Raw genomic sequence first — 27,861 nt, 5'->3', positions numbered from 1 at the left:
GTCGGTTTCAGGGTTGCTCAGGTCCTCCATTTTCCTTGCTGACTCTGTCTGGTTGTATCCATCACTGAAAGCGGAGATCCACTGTCACGGAGACTGTGTGTTTCTCTTTTCAATTCTGTCCATTTTTGCTTTATATATTTTAGGAGTCTGTTAGGTGTTAAGAGGTTTATAATCATTATATCCTCCTGTTATACTGAAGCATATATATAGTGTCAGCATATCAATATGATCAATATATCATCAATATATAGTGTCCTCCTTCTTGGTCTCTAATAAGCTTTTTAATGTTGTTTGATAATAATATAGCCACGTCAGCTCTCTTTTGGGTATCATTTAGCATGGAATATCATTTTCCATCCTTTTACTTGCAACTTCTTTGTGTTCTAATGTCCAAAGGGTAGCGGATGCCTACAGTGTCTCCCCAGGCACCACAACTGGAGCCTGCGGGCCACAATCACTGAGCCCACACACTCTAGAACCCGTGCACTGCAACAAGAAGAGAAGCTTGTGTGCCTCAGCCCAGAGCCCAGGTGTCGCAACAAAGACCCAGCACAGGCAAAAACAGAGAGCACGCAGACACTGTTCTTAAATATACAAACCGTGCTGCCTTTTTTTTTGTTGTTGCACTGGGTCTTCGTTGTTACGCACAGGCTTTCTCTAGTTGCAGCGAGCGGGGGCTACTCTCCTTTGCGATTCGCAGGCTTCTCATGGCTGTTGCAGAGCACAGGCTCTAGGTCTGTGGGCCTCGTAGCTGCAGCTCACAGGCTCAGCAGTTGTGGCTTGTGGGCCTAGCTGCTCCTCGGCATGTGGGATTCTCCCATGGCATTTGCGATCTTCCCGGACCTGTGTCCCCTGCATTAGCAGGCAGATTCTTTTCTTTTACTATTTAAATATTTTATTTATAAAATTTTACCTCACATATAGAAGGAATTCTAAATAATAAACAATTAGGTAAAATGTTATAAAGATAATTTAATAATTATTTTTACTAGCAACAGATCCTTGGTCCCAGGTACTCCAAAGGATTATACTGGTAATCCAAGGCACTTTAAGCAATAAAGTAGGAATTCTGTATATAACTGGATCTGGATTTTTCAAATGTGTGGAGAGCAATAGAATTTTCAATGGTATTTTCATACATTTTCAATGGTATTTTTTTTATTAGCAGTTATTAATCAGACCCTTAAGAAAGAAAACTTTCCAAAAAAATAATCCTTGAAAATGGTTTAAAATTAAATCCATTAACTTCATAGGGTTTCTATTCAGTCATATAGCTTTTAAATGTCAGACTGTCAGGCTTCTTTCCTGAAGGGAGTATAACAGTGCCTGTATCAGAGAATAAAACTATTTCTAAATATTTTTAAATTGCCTAAAATATAATTTTATATAAATGGTAAGAATTAATTTGGGCAATCAAAAATTTATTGTAATTAAATTGCAAATTATAGTATTACATTGTATTATAGTATTACATAGTATTATATAAAATATATATATTATAGTATTACATTGAATACATTGTTTTTTGGCCTATAATAAGAAAGACACAGGTTGCTGTACATTAGGAAGTCAAAAAAAAATCAATATAAATTAAGTTGAAGCTTGAGAGGTTAGCTCTGTCCAGAATCAGTGTTGATTTAAAAATTAATGCAAGTTTAAACAAACATGCTTTGCTTTACCAACAAAACATGCATAACACTAAGACAGAGTAAGCAATGCATTAAAAAAAAAAACAACAACAAAAAGGTGCTTTCAGCCTGCGTATGGACATGAAAAGGTGTGCACAGAAACACAGATCTGGACAGGCAGATTTTTCACCATGAAAAACCAGGGAAGTCTAGATTCTTTTAAAAATCAAATTGTCTTTTAGTAGGCGAGTTTGATCCACTTATACTTAATGTGAATACCCACAGGGAAGGGTTGACTTATGCTGTACAGCTATTTGTTTTGTTTGTCAAATGATTTTTGCTCGTCAATTCCTCCATTGCTTTTAAAAAAAAAAAAAAACAGGGAGAGAGTTGATTTTTTGTAGTGTGCCACTTTGATTGACTTCTACTTTCCTGTTCTATATATCTTAGAAGTTATTTTCTTAGTGATTACCTTGAAAGTAAAAGTCACTCAGTTGTGTCCAACTCTTTGGGACCCCATGGACTATACAGTCCATGGAATTCTCCAGGCCAGAGTACGGGAGCAGGTAGCCTTTCCCTTCTCCAGGGGATCTTCCCAACCCAGGGATCAAACCCAGGTTTCCCACATTGCAGGTGGATTCTTTACCAGCTGAGCTACAAGGGAAGTCCGTAGTTACCTTGGGAGTTCTATTATTAACAACTTATAGGACTTCCCTGGTGGTTCAGTGGTTATTAAGAATCCACCACTAATGCAAGGGACACGTGCTCAATCCTTGGTCCAGGAAGATTCCATATGCTGCAGGAAAACTACTGAGCCCACGCTCTGGAGTCTGCGAGCTGTAACTGCTGAGTCCACGTGCCATAACCACTGAAGCCATGCGCCCTAGAGCCTACGCTCTGTAACAAGAGAACCCAGTGCAGGGAGAAGCCCACATACACCAACAAAGACTCAGCCCAGCCAAAAATTAAAAAAAGACAACAAAACCTTGTAACAATCTAGGCTGAATAGTATTATTACAGAGGAGTTCAAAAGCAAATCTGAGCAGACAGAAGAAAGGATCAGCAATTGTGAAAATAAGACAACTGACTGAGAGCTTAGCATCCACAGTATGCACTCTGACAGTACATCCCATCTTTTCCCTTTTATACTGTTACTGCCACAGATTACACTTTATACATTTATTCTCATCAACACAGCTTTTACGTTACACTTAATACACTTGCCCTTTAAATCACAAAAGACAAAGAAAGAAATTACAAACCAAACCAAAAGCACAGCAATACTGATCATCTTTACTAGTGTTTATTTTCTCTTATGGTTTCAACCTGTAGGGCAGGTCCAGTGGTAACAAATTTGCTCAGCTTTTGTTTATCTGAAAATGCCTTAATTTCTCCTTCATTACCAAAGTACAGTTTTGCACAAGATAGAACTCTTGGTTGAGTTTTTTCCTTTCAGGACTTTAAATGCCTCCATGGTGAAAAAGCTGTCTTAAAACTCAACATTCAAAAAGCTAAGATCATGGCATCCAGTTCCATTACGTCATGGCAAATAGATGGGGAGAAAATGGAAACAGTAAGAGATGTTATTTTGGGGGGCTCCAAAATCACTGCAGATGGTGACTGCAGCCATGAAATTAAAACACGCTTGCTCCTTGGAAGAAAAGCTACCAACCTAGACAGCATATTAAAAAGCAGAGACATTACTTTGCCAACAAAGGTCCATCTAGTCAAAGCTATGGTTTTTCCAGTACTTATGTATGGATGTGAGAGTTGGACTGTAAAGAAAGCTGAGTGCTGAAGAACTGATGCTTTTGAACTATGGTGCTGGAGAAGACTCTTGAGAGTCCAGTGGACTGCAAGGAGATCAAACTAGTCAATCCCAAAGGACATCAGTCCTGAATACTCATTGGAAGGACTGATGCTGAAGCTGAAATTCCAATACTTTGGCCATTGGCTGCAAAGAACTGACTCATTGGAAAAGACCCTGATGCTGGGAAAGACTGAAGGCAGGAGGAGAAGGGACGAAAGAGGATAAGACGCTTGGATGGCATCACCGACTCAATGAACATGAGTCTGAGCAAGCTCCAGGAGCTGCTGATGGACAGGGAAGCCTGACATGCTTCAGTCCATGGGGTCGTAAAGAGTTGGACAAGACTGAGTGACTGAACTAAACTGATGGTTTCTATCAGCCATTAATCTATTGAAAATTCTTTTTATGTGAAGAGTTGCTTTTCTCTTGCTGCTTCCAAAAGCTATAAGGTTCACCTGTTTGGAAGCAGGTATCAAGAGCTGTCTCTGGACTTAGCTAAGGTTCTGTTGGGGAAAACTGTGCACAAGGGCTGGGCTGACCCCGGGGTGTAGAGAGGAGTCCAGGGCCCAGAGGTAAGGCTGCTGGAGCTCTAGCTCTACTAGAGATGAAGGCGGGCCATATGTTGTATTTATCTACATTCACTTTCCACACAGTAGCTGCTCAAAACACACTCACTAAACTGAAGGCAGCCTGTTTCTCAAGATTTGAAATATTTAAAACATCTGTGAATTCCAGGAGTTTAAACATTTCAGCAAGGAGATCAAATCAGTCAATCCTAAAGGAAATCAATACCCTGAATATTCACTGGAAGGACTGATGCTGAAGCTTCAATACTTTGGCCACCTGATCCGAAGAGCCGACTAAGTGGAAGAGATCCTGATGCTGGGAAAGACTGAAGACAAGAGGCAAACGGGGTGACAGAGGATGAGATGGTTAGATAGGATCCACTGACTCAATGAACATGAACTTGGGCGAGCTCCGGGAGATAGTAAAGAACCGGAAAGCCTGGCATGCTGCAGTCCATGGGATTGCAAAGACTTGGACGTGACTTAGCAACTAAACAAAAACAACAGCAAAACATTCTAGCAGGAAAAAAAAAGAAGGGCAGCACACCCCAGAGCATCCACTTTCTTAGGATGAAATCTATTCGGAAACAGCCACAGACCTTGAAATGCTTAAAATGGCTCACGGTGGGTCATTCTCCAACTTTGTCCTGGAGCCACATACAACTCCCCTTCTGCTTCTGAGGCGCTGCCCCTGGCTCTTGCCCCTTCTTCTTCAAGATAACTCAGTTTCAAGCCTCAGCTGCAGTATTCCTTCCACAGGAAGTCCTTCCGCTCCCCCCAAAGTCCAGGTTAATAAGGCCTCTCCTGCTGCTGCTGCTGCTAAGTCACTTCAGTCGTGTCCGACTCTGTGCGACTCCATAGATGGCAGCCCACCAGGCTCCACCATCCCTGGGATTCTCCAGGCAAGAACACTGGAGTGGGCTGCCATTTCCTTCTCCAACGCATGAAAGTGAAAAGTGAAAGGGAAGCCACTCAGTCGTGTCTGACAGCGACCCCATGGACTGCAGCCCACCAGGCTCCTCCGTCCATGGGATTTTCCAAGCAAGAGTACTGGAGTCGGGTGCCATTGCCTTCTCTGGCCTCCCCTCCTAGGAGCTACCAAAAAGCCCCATACTCATCCCAAAACGGTCCTTACCATTGACCATGAACCTGCCTCTTTCCGTCTCTGAGAACCTGCGATGTGCCAAGTGCCTTCCATCTTTTTGCTCAGTTAAGCCTCACCACAGCCCAATGAGGCACGCAGAAGCTATATCTCCCCCAGGAAAGTGACAGAACAAGTATGTGAACACAGGCAGTCTGGGCCCAGAGTCCACTCTCTTAATATCATGCTATACTATCTGGTATTACAGTTTTGTTTTGTTTTTTTTTTCAAAAATGACCATAAATTCCTTTTAATATAAGCACAAGAAAAAGATTCTACAGAAATACAAAATGCAAGGTAATCATCACCATCCATGGCTACCAAATGCGAGACCAAAAGGAATGCTTGGAAAAAAAGTGTCGGGCAATTTTACAAGCAAAAGCACTCACTTTATCAAGGTCAGAAAAAAAAGACCAAAGATAGAAACTGGAGGTTTCTACCACCACCCCACATTGCTTCTGCAAACTCGTTTCAGTAAGCCAGATTCTGTCGTGGCTTACTCTGACCTTACAGGGGCACAAGGAAGGAACCAAGTCTTCAAACCCCTCCCTGAATTTCCTGTCTCAGCTCCACCCATCCAGCTGCTCAGACCAAGCACTCTGAGCTTGCACTCTCTCACACTCCACACCTGGTGCTCAGAAAAATCCCAAGACTCCATCTTCAAAATACATCCAGACTTGGCCACATCTCACCACCTCCAGGGCCTCCCCTTAGACTGAGCAACAGCTATCAACTCTTATCTGGAGTAATGCACTAGTCTAGCTAGACTTCCTGCTTCTCCTGCTGAAATCACTTGTTTCCTCATCAGGTACAAGTACACTCTGAATCTCCCCACCTCCCAGCCCACACACCTCTCTGTTGCTGTGCCTGCAGAGCCCACGGCTGGCCACCCAACACCTCTCCAGGGCCTGCTGCTGCCCTACCCTTGATCCCCCTCATCTGATCTCTGGACATGCTGGCTCAATTTCCAGCTGCCAGCACTGGCATCTCTTCACCTGAGAGTGTTCCACTGCTGCTGGAGGCCTCTCTGCCTCACAGAGACGGGCCCCAAGTGCCAACTGAGGATTAATGCTAGCTGGAAGCAGCCCAGTCGGTGGTTCATGTTATTATTGTACAGATTAGGGGTCGGCAAACTACAGTTCATGTCCTGTATTCATGTGGTCTGTGAGTTCAAAGTGATTTTTACATTTTAAAAGGGTTAAAACCAAGAAGACCTACAATTAACACCACCCTCCTCCCCCTCCGCCACCAAAAGATGCCACTTTCACCATAGAGGACTGGAATGCAAAAATTGGAAGTCAAGAGATACCTGGAGGGGGAAAAAAAAAGAGATACCTGGAGGAACAGGCAAATTTAGCCTTGGAGTACAAAATGAAGCAGGGCAAAGACTAACAGAGTTCTGCCAAGAGAATGCACTGGTCATACCAAACATCCTCTTCCAACAATACAAAGAGACAACTCTACACATGGACATCACCAGATGATCAGTACAAAAATCAGACTGATTATATTCTTTGCAGTCAAAGATGGAGAAGCCCTATACAGTCAACAAAAAGAATACCTGAAGCTGAGTGTGGCTCAGACTATGAGCCCCTTCTTGCCAAATTCAGACTTATGTTGAAGAAAATAGGGAAAACCACTAGGCCATTCAGGTATGGCCTTAATCAAATCCCTTATGATTATACAGTGGAAGTGACAAACAGATTCAAGGCATTAGATCTGATAGAGTGCCTCAAGAACTATGGATGGAGGTTCTTAACACTGTACAGGAGGTGGTGACCAAAACCATCCCAAAGAAAAAGAAATGCAAGAAGGCAAAATGGTTGTCTGCAGAGGGCTTACAAATAGCTGAAAAAAGGAGAAGCGAAAGGCAAGGCAAAAAAGGTAGATACTTAACTGACTGCAGAGTTTCAGAGGATAGCAAGGAGAGATAAGAAAGCCTTTTTAAATGAACAATGCAAAGAGGAAGAGAAAACAACAGAATGGGAAAGACTAGAGATCTCTTCAAGAAAATCAGAGTTAACGAGGAACATTTCATGCAAAGATGGACACAATAAATGACAGAAACAGCAGGGACCTACCAGAAGCAGAAGATACTAAGAGATGGCAAGAATACACAAAACTGTACAAAAAAGGTCTTAATGACCCAGATAACCATAGGTGTGTGATCACTCACATAGAGCCAGACAATCATGGAGTGTGAAGTCATGTGGGCCTTAGAAGGCATTACTATAAACAAGGCTAGTGGAAGTGATGGAATTTCAGCAGAGTTATTTCAAATCCTAAAAGATGATGCTGTTAAAGGGCTGCACTCAATATGCCAGCAAATCTGGAAAACTCAGCAGTGGCCATAGGACTGGAAAAGGTCCGTTTTCATTGCAATCCCAAAGAAGGGCAATGCCACAGAATGTTCAAACTACTGGACAACTGCGCTCATTTCACATGCTAGCAAGGTAAAGTTCAAAATCCCTCAAGCTAGGCTTCAAAAGTATGTGAACTGAGAACTTGCAGATGTTCAAGCTGGATTTAGAAAAGGCAGAGGAGCCAGAGATCAAATTGCTAAGATCCACTGGATCCAGGAAAAGCAAGAGAATTCCAGAAAAACATCTACTTCTGCTTTATTGACTATGCAAAAGCCTTTGACTGTGTGAATCACAATAAACTGTGGAAAATTCTGAAAGAGATGGGAATAGCAGACCACCTTACCTGCCTCCTGAGAAATCTGTATGTAGATCAAGAAGCAATAGTTAGAACTGGACATGGAACAACAGACTGGTTCTAAATTGGGAAAGGAGTATATTGTCAAGGCTGTATATTGTCACCATATTTATTGAATTTATATGCAGAGTACATCATGCGAAATGCCAGGCTGGATGAAGCACAAGCTGGAATCAAGACTGCCAAGAGAAATATCAATAACCTCAGATATGCAGATGATACCACCCTAATGGCTGAAAGTAAAGAGGAACTAAAGAGGCTCTTGATGAAGGTGAAAGAGGAGAGTGAAAAGGCTGGCTTAAAACTCAACATTCAAAACACTAAGATCATGGCATCTGGTCCCATCACTTCATGGCAAACAGATGGGGAAAAATGGAAACAGTGAGAGACTTTATTTTTTTAGGCTCCAAAATCACTGCAGATGATGACTGCAGCCATGTAATTAAAAGACCCTTGCTCCTTGGAAGAAAAGCTATGACAAACCTAGATAGCCTACTGGAAAGCAGAGACATCAGTTTGCTGACAAAGGTCTGTATAGTCAAAGGTATAGTTTTTCTAATAGTCATGGTGGATGTAAGAGCTGGACCACAAAGAAGGCTGAGCGCAGAACTGATGCTTTTTAACTGTGGTTTTGGAGAAGACTCTTGAGAGTCCCTTGGACTGCACAGAGATCAAACTAGTCAATTCTAAAGGAAATCAACCCTGAATATTCACTGGAACGACTGATGCTGAAGCTTCGATATTTTGGTCACCTGACGCGAAGAGCTGACTCACTGGAAAAGACCCTGATGCTGGGAAAGAGTGATGGGAGGAGGAGAGAAGGGGACAACAGAAGATAAGATAGTTGGATGGCATCACTGACTTAGTGGACATGAGTTTGAGGAAACTCCAGGAGATGGTGAAAGGCAGGGCAGCCTGGCGTGCTGCAGTCTATGGGGTCGTAAAGAGTCAGACACAACTGAGTGACTGAACAACAACATATAAAACAAAACAACCAAAGAAAAATTTGTGACAGGGGCTCCACGTGGCCTTCCTATGCGGCCCTGCAGGGAATGAGTCTGCTGACCTGGCAGAGGGTGCAGCTCCCCTGATCCGAGGGGGAGCTCTGAGGCGGAAGACCTGCACTGTTCCTCAGTGTCTCCGAATGTGACTCTGGGGTGGCCCGTGGTGTAAACTTGCTGGATAATGTACCTCCCCTTCCAGCTCCTTCTCCCACCCGCTGACCACTGTTCATTCCATCTTGCACATAAGCTGCTGCTGCTGCTGCTGCTAAGTCGCTTCAGTCGTGTCCGACTCTGTGCAACCCCATAGACGGGGGCCCACCAGGCTCCCAGGTCCCTGGGATTCTCCAGGCAAGAACACTGAAGTGGGTTGCCATTTCCTTCTCCAACGCATGAAAGTGAAAAGTGAAAGTGAAGTCGCTCAGTCGTGTCCGACTCTTTGCGACCCCATGAATCGCAGCATGTCAGGCCTCCCTGTCCATCACCAACTCCCGGAGTTCACTCAGACTCACATCCATCGAGTCAGTGATGCCATCCAGCCATCTCATCCTCTGTCATCCCCTTCTCCTCTTGCCCCCAATCCCTCCCAGCATCAGAGTCCTTTCCAATGAGTCAACCCTTCGCACAAGGTGGCCAAAGTACTGGAGTTTCAGCTTCAGCATCATTCCTTCCAAAGAAATCCCAGGGCTGATCTCCTTCAGAATGGACTGGTTGGATCTCCTTGCAGTCCAAGGGACTCTCAAGAGTCTTCTCCAACACCACAGTTCAAAAGCATCAATTCTTTGGCGCTCAGCCTTCTTCATAGTCCAACTCTCACATCCATACACGACCACAGGAAAAACCATAGCCCTGACTAGACAGACCTTTGTTGGCAAAGTAATGTCTCTGCTTTTGAATATGCTATCTAGGTTGGTCATAACTTTTCTTCCAAGGAGTAAGCGTCTTTTAATTTCATGGCTGCAGTCACCATCTGCAGTGATTTTGGAGCCCCCAAAAATAAAGTCTCTCACTGTTTCCACTGTCTCCCCATCCATTTCCCATGAAGTGATGGGACCGGATGCCATGATCTTCGTTTTCTGAATGTTGAGCTTCAAGCGAACTTTTTCACTCTCCACTTTTCACTTTCATCAAGAGGCTTTTGAGTTCCTCTTCACTTTCTGCCATAAGGGTGGTGTCATCTGCATATCTGAGGTTATTGATATTTCTCCCAGCAATCTTGATTCCAGCTTGTGTTTCTTCCAGTCCAGCGTTTCTCATGATGTACTCTGCATATAAGTTACATAAGCATAAGCTGCACTCAAATCCTTGTCTCAGGGAGACCAAACTAAAACATGCCCTCTACCCACTAAATGCTGACCAAACTCCCGTGTATCCTTCAAGGCCACCTCATCTTTCCAACCCAAGCAGTTAGGCACCTCTCTTCTACACTCCCACGACAACCTGCAGACACTGCTCCTCAATTCACCTGCTTAATTAATGTAAGATATATGAGGTGGGAACATGTCCCTCTAACTTTCGCATCCTCATACCAGCCACACGGAAGATGTTCAAGATGTGCAGGCTGATTTTTAACCTACCAGACGCTGTACCAAGGACTAGCTTCATGGTGTGCACCTATGTGGCTGCGTAAGGCCCCACGTTCAGAAGGGCCTGGAGCTTGGGGTTTAATGCTCTGCAGTAGATATGCAGAAATTCTTAACAAATCTATCTTTTGATTTGTGCTTCATAAACCAAGTCCATCACAACGGCACATGATGTGGAGTATAGGTTCACAGGTGGTCCCTCCACCCTCGGACAGGTGCGTGACCACCAGCGCCCCTGCTCACCTGTGTCCCAGGATCTGGCCATCCCCTCCCAGTCCAGGTATCCATGTGCTGCTGCTGCTGCCTACAGGCGCCCGACCAAAACCAGTAGGTGTTCAGCAGCGCACACCTTGCTGGGTCCTGGAGCTGGGTGAGGCGTCGGCCGTGGCTTATCCCAGGCTGGCTGCACCACAGCACAATGGATGGCAGGAGCAACTGGGCAGGAGCAAGCCTTTCACCCACGCGCATCTGAGCATACTGCAGCACCTTTAGTGGTACTTTCCCCTGCTTTTTGAGGAGGCAGCCCTGCACCTTCATGCTGCACTGGGTAACGATGGTGTTACGATGGGAGCTCAGGCGACACTGAAGACACACAGGAAGAGCACCCAGAAAGATGGCACGTGGGGGCGTGGCACAGGACTCCCCTCCGGAGGCACCAGCAGTCAGACGTGCTTCCTCTCTCCCCTTCTCAGGGGAGAGCAGCATAGAACTAGGGTGGGGCGGTGAAAGTCTACAAAGGGAAACTTCTAAGATCTCTTGATCTCTCTTCTGTTTGAGGAAGTCTGGGTTGATAAGGGCGCCTTTGATCTCCTCCAAGCCCTTCAGAGCTTTTCCGGAGTTTGTGTGCAGGGCCAGAGGTAACTTCTGCTTGGAGGGAGCCTCTGGCTTCGGAGTGCTGAACAGGACCCAGGAGCGGCTGCTGTAGCTGGGCCCTGGGCTCCTGCATCTGGGTTTGGGGACACAGGTCCACGGTGCTCAGACGTCCTTCCCAGCCTACCAGCCCAGGTCTCAAAGCACAGGTGCAGACCCGGCTTCTGTTACTCAGATTTCTTTCTCATTCATGAAAAGAATCTAATCATGTTCAGAGTGGTCACAGGGTACAGAAAGAAGGAGCCTGCTCTATAAGCCCCTGAGTGCCCACCTGCAAAGGGTCCACAACAATCATGGGAAAACCGGGAGAGAGAGGTTGAGAGCAGAGGCCACCACAACCGAGACGTCCAGTCTCAGCCTGAAAGGGCTGCTTTGCTCCAGAGAAAAAGGAGGAGGAAAGGGCCATGTCTGCACTTGGATACCCACACACTCTGCAGGATTCACCTCCCTCAGGGGGTTTGGAATGGTCTCATGGTGATTCCAACTTGCTCTCTAAGGTAAAATTCACCCTCTGTAACCACGAGCAGCACGTTATGGAATCACAAGTGACCCACTGACCCCCACATAAACCTCTGGCCCACAGGGACGGCAACCCAGCTGGCCTGGCACCCAGACACTGTTCCTTCATGCCACGGTGCACCCACCACTTCCCACAGCAGGCCCAAGCAACAGCACCCTCTGCCTTGCTGGGCCGCTACTGGGCATCCTGGTGGCCTAACTAGCTCTAGGAAATGTAAACAGACACCTGTCGCCACAGTGCCTACTTGCTACAAGTTTCATCAGATTTTCCCAAAGGAAAGAGCATTCATGGCTCCCAGGGTGACCCTGTGATGAACAGGCACACAGCTCAGGAAGCTGCTAGAGCCAGACAGAGGGAACAAAAGCAGCAGTCCCTTCATCAAGCTGAATAAGTCTCTCGTTCCATGTACAATACAGGTAAGCAATTGAATGGAGCCTGGGCATCTAATGAAACCACTAAAAGCGTTCTATTCACTTCTCCAAAGAAGACATACAGATGGCCAATAACCACACGAAAAGATGCTCGACAGCACTAATTATTCAGCTCAGTTCAGTCGCTCAGTCGTGTCTCTTTGCGACCCCATGAATCGCAGCACACCAGGCCTCCCTGTCCATCACCAACTCCCGGAGTTCACTCAGACTCATGTCCATCGAGTCAGTGACGCCATCCAGCCATCTCATCCTCTGTCGTCCCCTTCTCCTCTTGCCCCCAATCCCTCCCAGCATCAGAGTCTTTTCCAATGAGTCAACTCTTCGCACGAGGTGGCCAAAGTACTGGAGTTTCAGCTTCAGCATCATTCCTTCCAAAAAAATCCCAGGGCTGATCTCCTTCAGAATGGACTGGTTGGATCTCCTTGCAGTCCAAGGGACTCTCAAGAGTCTTCTCCAACACCAACAGTTCAAAAGCATCAATTCTTTGGCGCTCAGCCTTCTTCATAGTCCAACTCTCACATCCATACATGACCACTGGAAAAACCATAGCTTTGACTAGACGGACCTTTGTTGGCAAAGTAATGTCTCTGCTTTGAATATGCTATCTAGGTTGGTCATAACTTTTCTTCCAAGGAGTAAGCGTCTTTTAATTTCATGGCTGCAGTCACCATCTGCAGTGATTTTGGAGCCCCCAAAAATAAAGTCTCTCACTGTTTCCACTGTCTCCCCATCCATTTCCCATGAAGTGATGGGACCGGATGCCATGATCTTCGTTTTCTGAATGTTGAGCTTTAAGCCAACTTGTTCACTCTCCACTTTTCACTTTCATCAAGAGGCTTTTGAGTTCCTCTTCACTTTCTGCCATAAGGGTGGTGTCATCTGTATATCTGAGGTTATTGATATTTGTCCCAGCAATCTTGATTCTAGATTGTGCTTCTTCCAGTCCAGTGTTTCTCATGATGTACTCTGCATATAAGTTAAATAAGCAGGGTGACAATATACAGCCTTGACATACTCCTTTTCCTATCTGGAACCAGTCTGTTGTTCCATGTCCAGTTCTAACTGTTGCTTCCTGACCTGCTTACAGGTTTCTCAAGAGGCAGGTCAGGTGGTCTGGTATTCCCATCTCTTTCAGAATTTTCCACAGTTTATTGTGATCCACACAGTCAAAGGCTTTGGCACAGTCAATAAAGCAGAAATAGATGTTTTTCTGGAACTCTCATGCTTTTTCCATGATCCAGTGGATGTTGGCAATTTGATCTCTGGTTCCTCTGCCTTTTCTAAAACCAGCTTGAACATCAGGAAGTTCACCAATAATGTACTGTTAAGCCTGGCTTGGAAAATTTTGAGTATTACTTTACTAGCATGTGAGATGAGTGCAATTGTGCGGTAGTTTGAGCATTCTTTGGCATTGCCTTTCTTTGGGATTGGAATGAACACTGACCTTTTCCAGTCCTGTGGCCACTGCTGAGTTTTCCAAATTTGCTGGCATATTGAGTGCAGCACTTTCATAGCATCATCTTTCAGGAGTTGAAAGAGCTCAACTGGAATTCCATCACTTCCACTAGTTTTGTTCGTAGTGATGCTTTCTAAGGCCCACTTGACTTCACATTCCAGGATGTCTGGCTCTAGATGAGTGATCACACCATCGTGATTATCTGGGTCGTGAAGATCTTTTTTGTACAGTTCTTCTGTGTATTCTTGCCACCTCTTCTTAATATCTTCTGCTTCTGTTAGGTCCATACCATTTCTGTCCTTTATCGAGCCCATCTTTGCATGAAATGTTCCCTTGGTACCTCTAATTTTCTTGAAGAGATCTGTAGTCTTTCCCATTCTGTTGTTTTCCTCTATTTCTTTGCATTGATCGCTGAGGAAGGCTTTCTTATCTCTTCTTGCTATTCTTTGGAACTCTGCATTCAGATGCTTATATCTTTCCTTTTCTCCTTTGCTTTTCTCTTCTCTTCACAGGCCTTATTTGTAAGGCCTCCCCAGACAGACATTTTGCTTTTTTGCATTTCTTTTCCATGGGGATGGTCTTGATCCCTGTCTCCTGTACAATGTCACGAACCTCATTCCATAGTTCATCACGCACTCTGTCTATCAGATCTAGGCCCTTAAATCTATTTCTCACTTCCACTGTAGCTACCATACGATCCAGCAATCCCAGTCCTGGGAATATAGTTGGAGCAAACGCTAATTCAAAAAGGTAACAGGCACTCTTAGGTTCACAGAAGCACTCCTTACAAGAGCCCAGACATGGAAACCACCTAAATGCCCATGGACAGATGAGTGGATACAGAAGATGTAGCACATTAAAAAAAAAAAAAAAAGGAATATTAGTTATAAAAAGGAATGAAATAACGCCATTTGCAGCAACATGGATGGACCCAAAGATAATCATACGAAGTGAAGTCAGCAGGAGAAAGACAAGTACTATATGGTATCAGTTATACGCGGAAGCTAAAATATGACACAAATGAACTTATTTACAAACAGAAACAGACCCACAGACATAGAAATTTAAAACCAGTTACCAATGGGGAAAGGGGAAGGATACATAAGGAGTTTAGGATTAGCAAATACAAACTACCATATTAAAAAATAGATAAAACAAGGTCCTACTCTATAGCAAAGGGAAAAATATTCAATCTCTTGTAACAAACCATAATGGAAAGAATATGAAAAATAGTATGTATTCATGGATAACTGAATCACTTTGCTGTAGAGTAGAAACTGACACAACATAATAAATCAACTATCCTTCAATTAAAAACAAAAATTACAGGAATTCCCTGGTAGTCCAGTGGTTAAGGATCCACCCTGCAGGGGCTTCCCTGGTGGCTCAGCGGATAAAAATCCACCTGCCAACGCGTGACACGTGGGTTTGATCTCTGGTCCAGGAAGATGCCACATGCCAAGGGGCAACTAAACCTGTGCGCCAGCACTACTGAAGTCACGTGCCTAGAGCCCGTGCTCTGTGACGAGAGAGACCCATACAATGAGACGCCCATACCACAACTGCAGAGTAGCCCTGCGCACAGCGACTAGAGAAAAGCCCGTGCAGCAAGAGGACCCAGTGCAGCCAACAGAAATATACAAAAATTATTTTTTAAATAATAATAAACACACAAACTTAAAAGAAAAAAAAAATCCAGTGGCACTGCAATTGTTTCTCTCAGGCTGAGACTATGGGAGGGTCTGTGTTCGGCATTACCGTCTGGCACAGCTCTTGGTATATACTACAGCCATCTTCATTGAGGTAGCTATAAAACTCAACTGCATACACTCTCCTCAACGTCTATTATGTAGGGCCACTACCTCAAAAAGCCTCTCTGTCCTCTGTCTAGGCAGATCCTGGCACACTGCAACTGAGACTCTCTTTCTCCAGCTTCTTGGTCAAGGAGCAGACCCCTGCAGTGAAAGTTAACAGCACCAAAGTGTTCTTCATAAAGTTCACATCACCCCAGTGAAGTGGAGAAACCACAGATGTGGATCCACCACACAGACCTGCCAGTTGCAGCACACCACTTACTATCTCGCCGTACAAGCTTCATCATCAGCAGAGGAGCTAATAACCACCTCCTCCAAGGATGTCAGGTGAGCAAATGAAACAGCATGTGTGGAAGTGCTTGTGCACGAAGCCAGTGCTCAGTGAACATGAGTCTCCACTCCCTCTCACCAGCCCAGTCCACCCTGAGGGCCCCCACCCGTTCCCAGGACTGATGTTCCGCCAGACACACCTGTGGGATCTAAGACAGGCATCCGCCCAGCTTGACTGCAACTGGGCTGCTGCTGCTGTTCAGTCACCAAGCTGAGGCCGACTCTGTGACCCCATGGACTACAGCATGCCAGGCTTCCCTGTCCCTCACCAGCTCCAGGAGTTTGCCCAAGTTCAAGTCCATCGAATCAGTGATGCCATCCAACCATCTCATCTTCTGTCACCCTCTTCTCCTTCTACCTTCAATCTTTCCCAGCATCAGGGTCTTTTCCAATGAATTGGCTCTTCACATCAGGTGGCCAAAGAACTGGAGCTTCAGCTTCAGTGTCAGTCCTTCCAATGAGTATTCAGAACTGATTTCCTTTAGGATTGACTGGTATGATCTCCTTGCTGTCCAATGCATTCTCAAGACTCTTCTCCAGCACCACAGTTCAAAAGCATCAATTCTTCGGCACTCTGCCTTCTTTTATGGTCCAACTCTCACATCCATACATGACTACTGGAAAAACCATAGCTTTGACTAGATGGACTTTGTTGGCAAAGTAATGTCTCTGCTTTTTAACACAGTCTTGGTCATAACTTTCATTCCAAGAAGCAACTGTCTTCTAATTTCAAGGTTGCAGTCACCATCCACAGTGATTTCAGAACCCAAGAGGAGGAAATGTGTCACTGCTTCCACCTTTTCCCCTTCTATTTGCCATGCAGTCATAGCAGCAAATGTCACGATCTTCATTTTTTGAATGCTGACTTTTAGCCAGCTTTTTCACTCTCCTGTTTCACCCTCATCAAGAGGCTCTTTAGTTCCTTTTGCCTTCTGCCATTAGAGTGGTATCATCTGCATACCTGAGGTTGTTGATATTTTTCTCAGCAATCTTGATTCCACTTGTAACAGCCAGCCCAGCATTTCGAATGATGTGCTCTGCATATGAGTTAAATAAACAGGGTGACAATGTACAGCCTTGACGTACGCCTTTCTTAATTTTGAACATCAGTTGTTCCAAATAAGGTTGTAACTGTTGCTTCTTGACCTGCATACAAGTTTCTCAGGAGACAGGTAACAGGTAACCTGTCTCAGGAGACAGGTCTGGTATTCTCATCTCTTGAAGAGTTTCCCACAGTTTGTTATGATCCACACAGTCAAAGGCTTTAGCATACTCAATGAAACAGAAGTAGATGTTTTTCTGGAATTCCCTTGCTTTCTCTATGATCCAATGAATGTTGGCAATTTGATCTCTAGTTCCTCTGCCTTTTCTAAACCCAGCTTATACATCTGGAAGTTCCTGATTCAAGTACTGCTGAAGCCTAGCTTGAAGAATTTTGAGCATAACATTACTAGCATGGGAGATAACTGCAACCGTCCAGTAGTTTGAGCGTTCATAAAGAAAGCTGAGTGTCAAAGAATTGATGCTTTTGAACCGTGGTGCTGGAGAAGACTTTTGAGAGTCCCTTGGACTGCAAGGAGATCCAACCAATCCATCCTAAAGGAGATCAGTCCTAGGTGTTCATTGGAAGGACTGATTTTGAAGCTGAAACTCCAATACTTTGGCCACCTGATGCGAAGAGCTGACTCACTGGAAAAGACCCTGATGCTGGAAAAGATTGAGGGAAGGAGAAGAGGACGACAGAGGATGAGATAGTTGGATGGCATCACCGACTCAATGGACATAGGTTTGGGTGGACTCTGGGAGTTGGTGATAAACAGGGAGGCCTGGCGTGCTGCAGTTCATGGGGTCGCAAAGAGTCAGACATGACTGAGCGACGGAACTGAACTTGAACATTCTTTAGTACTGTCTTCTTGGGAAATTGGGATGAAGACTGACCTTCTCCAGCCCTGTGGCCCCTGCTGGGTTTTCCAAATTTGCTGACATACTGAGCGGATCACTTTAAGAGCATCATCTTTTAGGATTTTAAGTAGCTCTACTGGAATTTCATCATCTCCACTAACTTTACTGGCAGCAGTGCTTCTTAAGGCCCATTTGACTTCACACTCCAGGATGTCCGGCTCTAGGTGAGTGATCACACCATTGTGGTTATCCGGGTCAATAAGATCTTTTCTGTACAGTTCTTATGTGTATTCCTGCCACCTCTTTTTGATCTCTTCTACTTCTATTAGGTCTTCACCACTTCTGTCTTTTACTATGTCCATCACTGCATGAAATGTACTTTTGATATCTCAAATTTTCTTGAAGCGATCAGTAGTTGTTCCCATTCTGTTGTTTTCCTCTCTTTCTTTTGAAAAAGGCCTTCTTGTCTCTCTCTGCTATTCTCTGGAACTCTGCATTCAGGTGAGCATACCTTTCCCTCTCTCCCTTGCTTTTTGCTTTTCTTCTGCAACTGGGCTACACTGGTTGCTAAATACTATCACATTTGCCTCTTCCCCTATCCCCAGCCCCATTCGAATTCACCTTGAGTCATGGAATCTTCCATACTTGAGACCTTAGCCACAAAGGTCAGAAAGTTTTCATACCAGAGGCCCCTATCATAAATCCAAGGACAATTTGTTTTGAAACACATGTGTGATATCAAATTATTCATTCAAAGATAAATCCCAGCTGCACCCAGCTACACTCACAGCTGCTGCCCCCATCACACACTCCCTGTCTGGGAAGCTGTCTGGACCCAGCTGGCCAAATCCAATCCTCCAAAGGTGAATGGCAAGAAGAAACACCCTTTCCTTTCTGTTACTAGAGCTGTCCTTGTGGAAAGGGAGTCACAACTACCTCTTCAACTGCCCACTGAGAAGACAAGCTGAACTCAGGGTGCTCATCCATTATAGATTTACCTAGCGCCCTCCCAGGTGCAGAGGCACATGCACAGAGGCTATCACACAAGTGAGGATGTAGGACAGGGGAGCTGGGCACCACCCACCCCTACAGAAGGCGACAGGAGCAATAACGACCAGGAGTGTCCCCACAAACCACTGCTCCAGAAGTCAGAATAAAAAGTACTTTTAGCTGAGATGTGGTAGAACTTTTCAAGACAGACACACAGTCTAATGTTCTCAGCATGTAGACCCCTGGCCTGGGAAGTTGTTTAGAGACGCACATTCTTGGCTTCACTCAGACCTGAGGAACGAGAAACTCTGGGGTAGAGCCCGGCAGTTTCGTTTAACGGGCCCTCCTGGTGATTCTGATGCTAGAGCAGCTTTAAGAATCACTGTCCAAGCACATGAGCCAGACCTAGAAAAGGATGATTCTCAAAGACAGAGATGTGTAAACTGACTTAAAGGAAAGAATACAAGCAAAACCAAGAGCTGGGTTCTCAGAACACTTCTAATTCATCAGGTGCAGGATAAAGCCACAAGCATCTTATCATGTACAACACAAATTAACAAAGTTTAAACAAATACACTGAACCAGAGTGACAAGAGCGGGGGACACAGTGCCACAGGTGCAGGCACCAGGATCCCTGGCCTGGATCTGAACTCGGTTCCCTGCTCATTGGTTGTGTAGACTAGGCAAGCTTTAAACCTCCATCCTCCCTTTGGTTAAATGGAAATATAACTGGACCATTTCCCAAGGTTTTTCTGAGGATCAACGAGACGTTTAATTATATACCTGCTGAAGCGCCCAGCAGGAAATTCTCAAGAATATGCTCATCTTTCCTTGTCCTAATTAAGGAAGAACTTGGGATCATTAACAACCGAACCATCTTTCTTCCAGCACAGCAATGTAAACTTCTATAAACATTAGATGTGCAATGAATCTGGAAACCAGAATTCTTCCCAGAGACAAGGACAACGAGGTAGGCTCTTTTCTTGTCAGTGTTTGCAAGCCAAAGGGGACCCCTGGTTATCACCTTACATCAAGCCTCTCCTTCTACAGTGTCTTCATCAGCCACAGCTTTTAGGGTTCTCCGGGGCCCTGGGACAGCGCAACAGACATGGAGAGAGGGCGGCACAGCTCTCAGTGCTGGTGAGTGCGGCGGGCCCAGGGACCAACCAGGTCAGAAGGAGGCTCCCCAGGAACACAAGAAAATGACTGAAGAGGGAGGTGCCTGGTGATCCAGTGGTTAAGAATCCACCTTGCAATGCAGAAGACACCGGTATGATCCCTGGTCCAGGACCTAAGACCCCACATACTGCAAGACAACTAAGTCCAACAACCAGAGAGCCCGCACACTGCAAGTACTGGGCCCACACATAACTAGAGAGTCCATGCAACAAAAGATCCCGCGTGAGGCAATGACAGGCCCGTATGTAGAAAACCCTATCCTGGGATTAGCCTGCAACACTGATGGTATCCCAAGAATTGTTGAAGTGGACTGTTCTTGCAACACTCCAAGGCTCCTGCTCTTAACCAGATACCAAAAGGAAGCTACCACTGCTGAGAAGGAAAATTAAAAGATCACGCTTTTATTCATCTTGCAGTTTCTTAGAAACATCTCAACGTTATTTTGAGAAATTCTCAATAATATGAACAAATCTGGCGACTTACTAAATTAGGGCGAGCCTGGACTGTTCTAGTGCAGTGGCTTCCACCCCAGGACTAGAGCTTCCCACTGGTGGGCCGGGATGAACCTCAAGTTCCACTGTGTAAAAAGACACAGTCCAAGGGCTACACAACAGTCAGGGTTAGGAGGTCGACTGGCCCACCATATACAGGGCAACTTGGAAACATACCAGCAGGCTAAGATGCAGAGCCCCGTGAAGAGAATGATGGGGATGGGGTAGGACGCACAGAACAGCCCATGGTTGTAGAAGGCCTGAGATATCTTCTCACGCAGCCTTTCAGTCAGGGTCATCCTCAGCTGAAGTCACCTTGCTGCCATCCCGGAAAGTGACCATGGATCAGCCTGGCACACGCTGGATGGAACTGACAATGTACACCATTTGCAGACACCTGGCAAGAAGGGAGAAAAGCAAATTAGCAAAGAATACCTGGCTGTGAACACTAGGGCACCCAGGGGAGGTGGCACGGATGTGGAGACCCAATCAGGATGTGTACAGGCAAGAGCTGGAGACATCAACTCCAGCCCACACATGCATATACACATGTGCATAATCTTGGTCAGCTCCTAGTGACTGTGGGCAGTGTCCAAATAAGTCTAACCAAAGAAACCAAAAAACTGCCCCTCTAGTTCTAGTAACAAACTCTCAACCATCTTCCACATTAGGCACTGTCTTAAAAAGGCCACTCCCTCGAGAGGGCATTGTTCTCATATGTGGCACAGGAGAGCATGCCTGTGTAATCGACAGCACCTTCAGCTGCTCTCAGCCAAATGGACTTTCTGGAAACCCTCCCCCCTGTTCTTTGTGCAAAGGCCAGACCAAGAGAAATCCTTGGGAAAAACCTTCAAGGACTGACCCCTCAAAAAACACATTTCTTGCACAAACAGTGATTCACTGATAAAGAACGTTCAGTGAGGTCAGCCCTCAACGTAAAAACACCAAAAAGCCTAGGCCCCTGACATAAAACAAATTGCACTGCAAGGTGGAAGTCTCTGCTTCTGGTCCCCCGTTGCTCTGGGAACATGTGGGGCAGAGGGCCCCTTCTGCTCCTGCTGCCCAAGCTGTCTCCTTCTTTGAGGGACAGCGCCCAGCACGACTCAGAACACTAGCTTTCTGCACAAGATCCACCCTGTACGGACTGTCAGTTAAGGTCCTCTCCCTGACCCCCATCAGGCTGGTCATGTCTGTCTCCCTGGAATTTGACTTCTGACAAAAAGAAGCAAAACTGGACATGGCGGTACTGAATCCTCCGAGAGGTTCCAGCTCCCAGATCACTGCACTGCTCTGGCTCCAGTCCTTTCTGAAGACTCATTAGGTCTTCCTTCCGGCCATTCCATATCCTTCCAATTAAACCTCTGTTTTGTCTGTGCCTTGCTTCCCAACAGAGAAACTTACACCCCAAAAAATCAGAATATAAAATTCTAACAGAAAGCCCCAGAGATCTAGAATTCCTTTCCCTGCTGAGCTCTCCAATGAAATTCACGTTTAAATCTACTTCTGGAATTCCCCAGTGGTCCAGTGGTTAAGAATCCGCCTGCCAATGCAGGGGACACAGGTTCAATCCGTGGTCTGGGAAGATTTCACACGCTGTGGAGCAACGAAGCCCGCAGGCCACAACCACTGAGAGCACTGTACTGAAGCCCATGAGCCGCAACTGCGGAAGGCGCGCACACTGACAGCCCGCGCTCCACAGCACCAGAAGCTGCGGCAAGGAGAGGCCACACAGCACGGCTAGACAGCGGCCCCCACCTGCTGCGACTGGAAAAGAGCCAGCGCACGGCAATGAAGACCCAGCGCAGCCACGACACTAACAAATAAAAATAAAACCATACTTCTTAAAAAAAAACTACTTCTCCTGTTCCGTGTTGCTATTTTCCAGTCTGTGCTGGACGTGTGTCTCAGCGTGATCTGGCTCACTGATGAAACCCAGGCCAAAGAGGTGATGCCTCAGAAGTGTGAGACCAGAAAAGAGAAGCAAGAGCAGTCACACCACAGCCAGTTAACAAGAAGGGATTCACTCCATCAGCCTGCCTGGAGGCACAAGCCACAAGCATGCGTGCAATCCTCCAGTCCAAGAACCTTCTAAGCAAACACGACACTGAGCCTCTGTGGGTCAACTCAAAAGGCAGCAGGCAGGGGAGCCAGCAAGTGACAGCTCTGCCCAAGTAGCAGAGCTGCTGACAAGAGCCCAGCCATTCCCCAGGCTCACCTGCAGCCCCAGAGCTCACGAAGGTCCCAGGCCAGGGCCCGCAGAAGGACCCCGCAGCTGCGCTCCCCACCAGCATAACCCAGGACTCTGGGGAAGCGACCTTTCTGCTCCCACGCCCCTAACCCTCCATCCTGCCCCAAGGGGGAAACAAACTCTAACGAGAAGCCTGTCTGTGGAAAGACACTGTCAGGAACAAGCTGGAGCTTTTCCAACCTCAGTCCTCTGCCAAGCCCCACGTCTCTTCCCTTAAAGGTCCCCAAACCAAGTCCACCAGGAAACTGTGATCCTACTAATCCTAATCTTCTTCTCAGGCCTTTTCTGTTATCTTATACATGAAATTACTAATATGAGGAAACAAAAACATCTCCCTTCATTCTGCACCAAGTCCAAGTCATTTCTGACATGATCTTAGTCATTTTCAGTTCCCATTCATCTTTATTACAAAGTAAAGTTATGACCAACCTAGACAGCACATTCAAAAGCAGAGACATTACTTTGCCAGTAAAGGTTCGTCTAGTCAAGGCTATGGTTTTTCCGGTGGTCATGTATGGATGTGAGAGTTGGACTGTGAAGAAAGCTGAGCGCTGAAGAATTGATGCTTTTCAACTGTGGTGTTGGAGAAGACTCTTGAGAGTCCCTTGGACTGCAAGGAGATCCAACCAGTCCATCCTAAAGGCGATCAGCCCTGGGTGTTCTTTGGAAGGAATGATGCTGAAGCTGAAACTCCAGTACTTTGGCCACCTCGTGCGAAGAGTTGACTCATTGGAAAAGACTCTGATGCTGGGAGGGATTGGGGGCAGGAGGAGAAGGGGATGACAGAGGATAAGATGGCTGGATGGCATCACCGACTCGGTAGACGTGAGTCTGAGTGAACTCCGGGAGTTGGTGATGGACAGGGAGGCCTGGTGTGCTGCGATTCATGGGGTCGCAAAGAGTCGGACATGACTGAGCGACTGAACTGAACTGAATTGTTCATTTTCATAGCACCCGGAAAACAAAATCATGAAACAAACAAAAAAAGAAGTCCAAATTCTAGTTCCTTACACAGCCCACCTACCTGGACCTGGCAAGAGAATTAACTTATCTTTCCTCCACTATGTTCACTTTGACACAAAGCTATTCCAAAGCCCAATTTATCCAACCTGAACTGAAATTTTCTCTTTCCTATATTGCCCCACACTTATAAATTTCTTCAGCTCAAAATCTACACTCTGAACTCAGCTTCTCAAATTTAAAGAGACACAACAGTTTTTATGTGATATGTACACATACAGTGGAATGTTATTTGGCCACAGAAAGGAATGAGGTTCTGATATACACTACAACATGGATAGATCCTGCAAACATGCTAAATGAAATAAGGCAGACACAACAAGACAAACTTTATATGATGCCACTTATAAGAAACATCTAGATTAGGAAAATTCATAGAGACAGAAGACAGATTAGAGGTTACTAGGAGCCTGGGGACAGACAGGATAGGAAGTTACTAATTACAGCTTCTTTCTGGCTTGATGAAAAGTTTTCGAAATAGATAATGGTGATGGCTGCACAACACTGTGAATGTAATTAATGTCCCTGAATTGCACAATTAAAAATAGTTATCATGGCAAATTTTATGTTTATACATACTTTAACACAATAAAAATAATTTAAAAAATTAAAAACATAATTAAAAAAATAAAAAATAGTGACTTGAAATAATTTTTAAAAATTAAAAATAGACACAATATGTAGAAGGGATGGAGGCCCTGGGGGCCTGAGTGGACCTATTACACAAAAATGTAAATGATTTTGTCCAATGCCTTCACGGGAGACCCTGCTACAAGCAAAAACAAAGGGCTCTGTTGTTATAGACCAAAATTATAGAGCTGTATCAGAGAAGGCAATGGCACCCCACTCCAGTACTCTTGCCTGGAAAATCCCACGGACGGAGGAGCCTGGTAGGCTGCAGTCCATGGGGTTGAGAAGAGTCGGACATGACTGAGTGACTTCACTTTCACTTTTCACTTTCATGCATTGGAGAAGGAAATAGCAACCCACTCCAGTGTTCTTGCCTGGAGAATCCCAGGGACGGGGGAGCCTGGTGGGCTGCCATCTCTGGGGTCGCACAGAGTTGGACACGACTGAAGCGACTTAGCAGCAGCATAGAGCTGTATGTATAAAGAAAAAAAACTATTGGAACCAGAACAAAGAACAGCCCTGGAGGAAGTCTACAGAGAGGACAAGCCCAGATCAAGTCAGACCCACTGGCTCAGAGGACAAAGGGCACAAAGAACAGGAGGAGTCCCTGAGGGCAGGCTGGGGAGGCAGACGGGTGCCACTGTGTCACGAGCTTGGCGAACCTGTGATTCTGAACCAGCCCCAAACCAGATCACAGATGCTCAAGTTTTAGAAAAATCCATACACGTAACATACATTAACATAGAACATTATTTTTTTTAAAAAAGAGATGATGGTCTATTTTGTGCCTATATTCACCAAACTTTCAGCATTTAAAATTCTCTTCAACCAACTCACAAAAGTTAAACACTCAACCAAGAAAAATAAATGTGTCAAAGCCCCAAGGAGAGAGTAGGAAAAGAGATGCAAAAAACGACATAGACTGCAGGCTCTGTCTCAAAGCTTTCCAAGATCATTTGTTGAAAAGCCTTACCATCTCCCCTAAATTTCAGCCACACTGGACCCATCATGCTTATTCTTACCACAAATATTTACTATCTCCTTTCTCTGGAATAAATACCCAGAAGTGAAACTGCTAGGAAACATAAAACGTACTATACAACCTAAGACTGCCAACGTATTTTCCAGAGTACCCACACCGTTTTACACTTCCACCAGACGCGACTTCGTTTCTTGGCATCCTTACCAGCATTTGGTATTGCTACTATTCTTTATTTTAGCCGGATTAATAGGAGTGTATAAGTATCTTATTTGATCTTGATTTGCATTTCCCTAATGGCTAGTGAGAAGAAAAGGAGAAAAAGACAGATACACCCATTTGAATGCAGAGTTCCAAAGAATAGCAAGGAGAGATAAGAAAGCTTTCTTCAGTGATCAATGCAAAGAAATAGAGGAAAATAACAGAATGGGAAAAACTAGAGATCTCGTCAAGAAAATTAAAGACACCAAGGGAACATTTCATGCGAAGAAGGGCACAATAAAGGACAGAAATGGTGTGGACCTAACAGAAACAAAAGATATTAAGAAGAGGTGGCAAGAATACACAGAACTGTACAAAAAAGATCTTCATGACCCAGATAACCACAGTAGTATGATCACTTGCCTAGAGCCAGACATCCTGGAATGTGAAGTCAAGTGGGGCTTAGGAAGAATCACTATGAACAAAGCTAGTGGAGGTGACGGAATTCCAGTTGACATATTTCAAATCCTAAAAGATGATGCTGTGAAAGTGCTGCACTCAATATGTCAGCAAATTTGGAAAACTCAGCAGTGACCACAGGACTGGAAAAAGTCCGTTTTCATTCTAATCCCAAAGAAAGGCAATGCCAAAGAATGTTCAAACTACCGCACAATTGCACTCATCTCACACGCTAATAAAGTAATGCTCAAAATTTTCCAAGCCAGGCTTAACAGTACATTATCTGTGAACTTCCAGATGTTCCAGCTGGATTTAGAAAAGGCAGAGGAACCAGAGATCAAATTGCCAACATTCACTACTAGATCATGGAAAAAGCAAGAGAGTTCCAGAAAAACATCTACTTCTGCTTTATTGACTACACCAAAGCCTTTGACTGTGTGGATCACAATGAACTGTGGAAAATTCTTCAGGAGATGAGAATACCAGACCACCTTACCTGACTCCTGAGAAATCTGTATGCAGGTCAAGAAGCGACAGTTAGAACTGGACATGGAACAACAGACTGGTTCCAAATTGGGAAAGGAGTGCATCAAGGCTGTATACTGTCACCCTGCTTATTTAACTTATATGCAGAATACATCAACATCATTCGAAATGCCAGGCTGGATGAAGCACAAGCTGGAATCAAGATTTCTGGGAGAAATATCAATAACCTCAGATACAGATGGGCAGATGACACCACACTTATGGCAGAAAGTGAAGGGCCTAGAGAAACTAAAGAGCCTCTTGATGAAAGTGAAAGAGAAGAGTGAAAAAGCTGGCTTAAAACTCAACATTCAGAAAATTAATATCATGACATCCAGTGCCATCACTTCATAGTCAATAGCTGGGGAAACAATGGAAACAGTGAAGAGACTTTATTTTTGGGGGGCTCCAAAATCACTGCAGATGGTGACTGCAGCCATGAAATTAAGACACTTGTTCCTTGGAAGAAAAGCTATGACCAACCTAGACAGCATATTAAAAAACAGAGACTACTTTACTAACAAAAGTCTGTCCAGTCAATACTAGTTAAATCTTCTTTAAAGATTTGACAGAATTTACTAGTGAAGCCATCTGATCTTGGGCTTTTTCCTTCTGTGTGGGAAGTTTTTAAACTATTAACTCAATCTCTTTATCTGTCAAGTCTATTCAGATTTTCTATTTCTTCTTGAATAAATTTTGTTAGTTTCTTTCCAGAAATTTGTCCATTTCACCTAGGCTATCTTATTTATTAGCATAATATTTGCCGTTCATAGTATTATAGTCATTTTTATTACTGAAGGTTAGTGGTACTGTCCCGTCCCCACTTTCTGTAATGATTCCAGTTATTTGAGCTTCCTCTTATTCTCTGTTGATCTTTTAATAAAACAAACTCTTGCTTTTATGTACTTCACTATTTTCCTAGTTTCTCTGCATTTGTTTACACTCTAGTCTTTATTATTTTCTTCCTTCTGTTTGTTTTGGGTTTATTTTTATCTTTTCTAGCTTCTTTTTCTTCTTTCTCTAGTTTCTTAAGGTTACTGATCTGTTTTTTCTTTCTTAATACAGGCACTAACAGTTGTAAATTTCCCTCTAAACACAACTGTAGTTGTATCCCACAGCTTCTGTATTTGTGAATTTTTGTTTTGTTTTCATTCATCTCAAAAGTATTTTCTAACTCCTCACATACTTTCTTCTTTGATCCACTAGGTATTTAGGAGTTGCTGAGATCTCCTTATATAATATATTCTAGTTATTCTAGATGTAAGTCCCTGCCAGATATATTGTTCACAAGTATTGTCTTCAAATCTGTAACCTGTCTTCTTAAAATTCTTTTCACAGACTCTATGATAGAGCCAAAGCTTTTAATTTT

The 27,861-nt window shown here is 44.7% G+C and overlaps 2 protein-coding genes across 3 annotated transcripts in view; both read right to left on the bottom strand.

Annotated features, from left to right (window-relative positions):
* Positions 1–20,748, bottom strand: part of SCAP (SREBF chaperone) — a 50,032-nt gene extending 29,284 nt beyond the window's left edge. For both annotated transcript variants that reach the window (XM_070359395.1, XM_070359396.1), the window contains exon 1: positions 20,608–20,748. In XM_070359395.1, coding sequence (XP_070215496.1) covers positions 20,608–20,729 — 122 coding nt within the window. In that variant the 5' untranslated portion in view covers positions 20,730–20,748. The remainder of the gene's footprint in view (positions 1–20,607) is intronic.
* Positions 20,698–27,861, bottom strand: part of ELP6 (elongator acetyltransferase complex subunit 6) — a 78,717-nt gene continuing 71,553 nt past the window's right edge. Inside the window, exon 7 of the mRNA XM_070359398.1 lies at positions 20,698–20,827. Coding sequence (XP_070215499.1) covers positions 20,732–20,827 — 96 coding nt within the window. The 3' untranslated portion in view covers positions 20,698–20,731. The remainder of the gene's footprint in view (positions 20,828–27,861) is intronic.

Source organism: Bos mutus, chromosome 22 (assembly GCF_027580195.1).
Source record: "Bos mutus isolate GX-2022 chromosome 22, NWIPB_WYAK_1.1, whole genome shotgun sequence".
In the NCBI taxonomy this organism is placed as follows: Eukaryota; Metazoa; Chordata; class Mammalia; order Artiodactyla; family Bovidae; genus Bos; species Bos mutus.
Note: the sequence above shows the minus strand (reverse complement) of the source record. Positions and strands in the feature narration are given on the sequence as shown.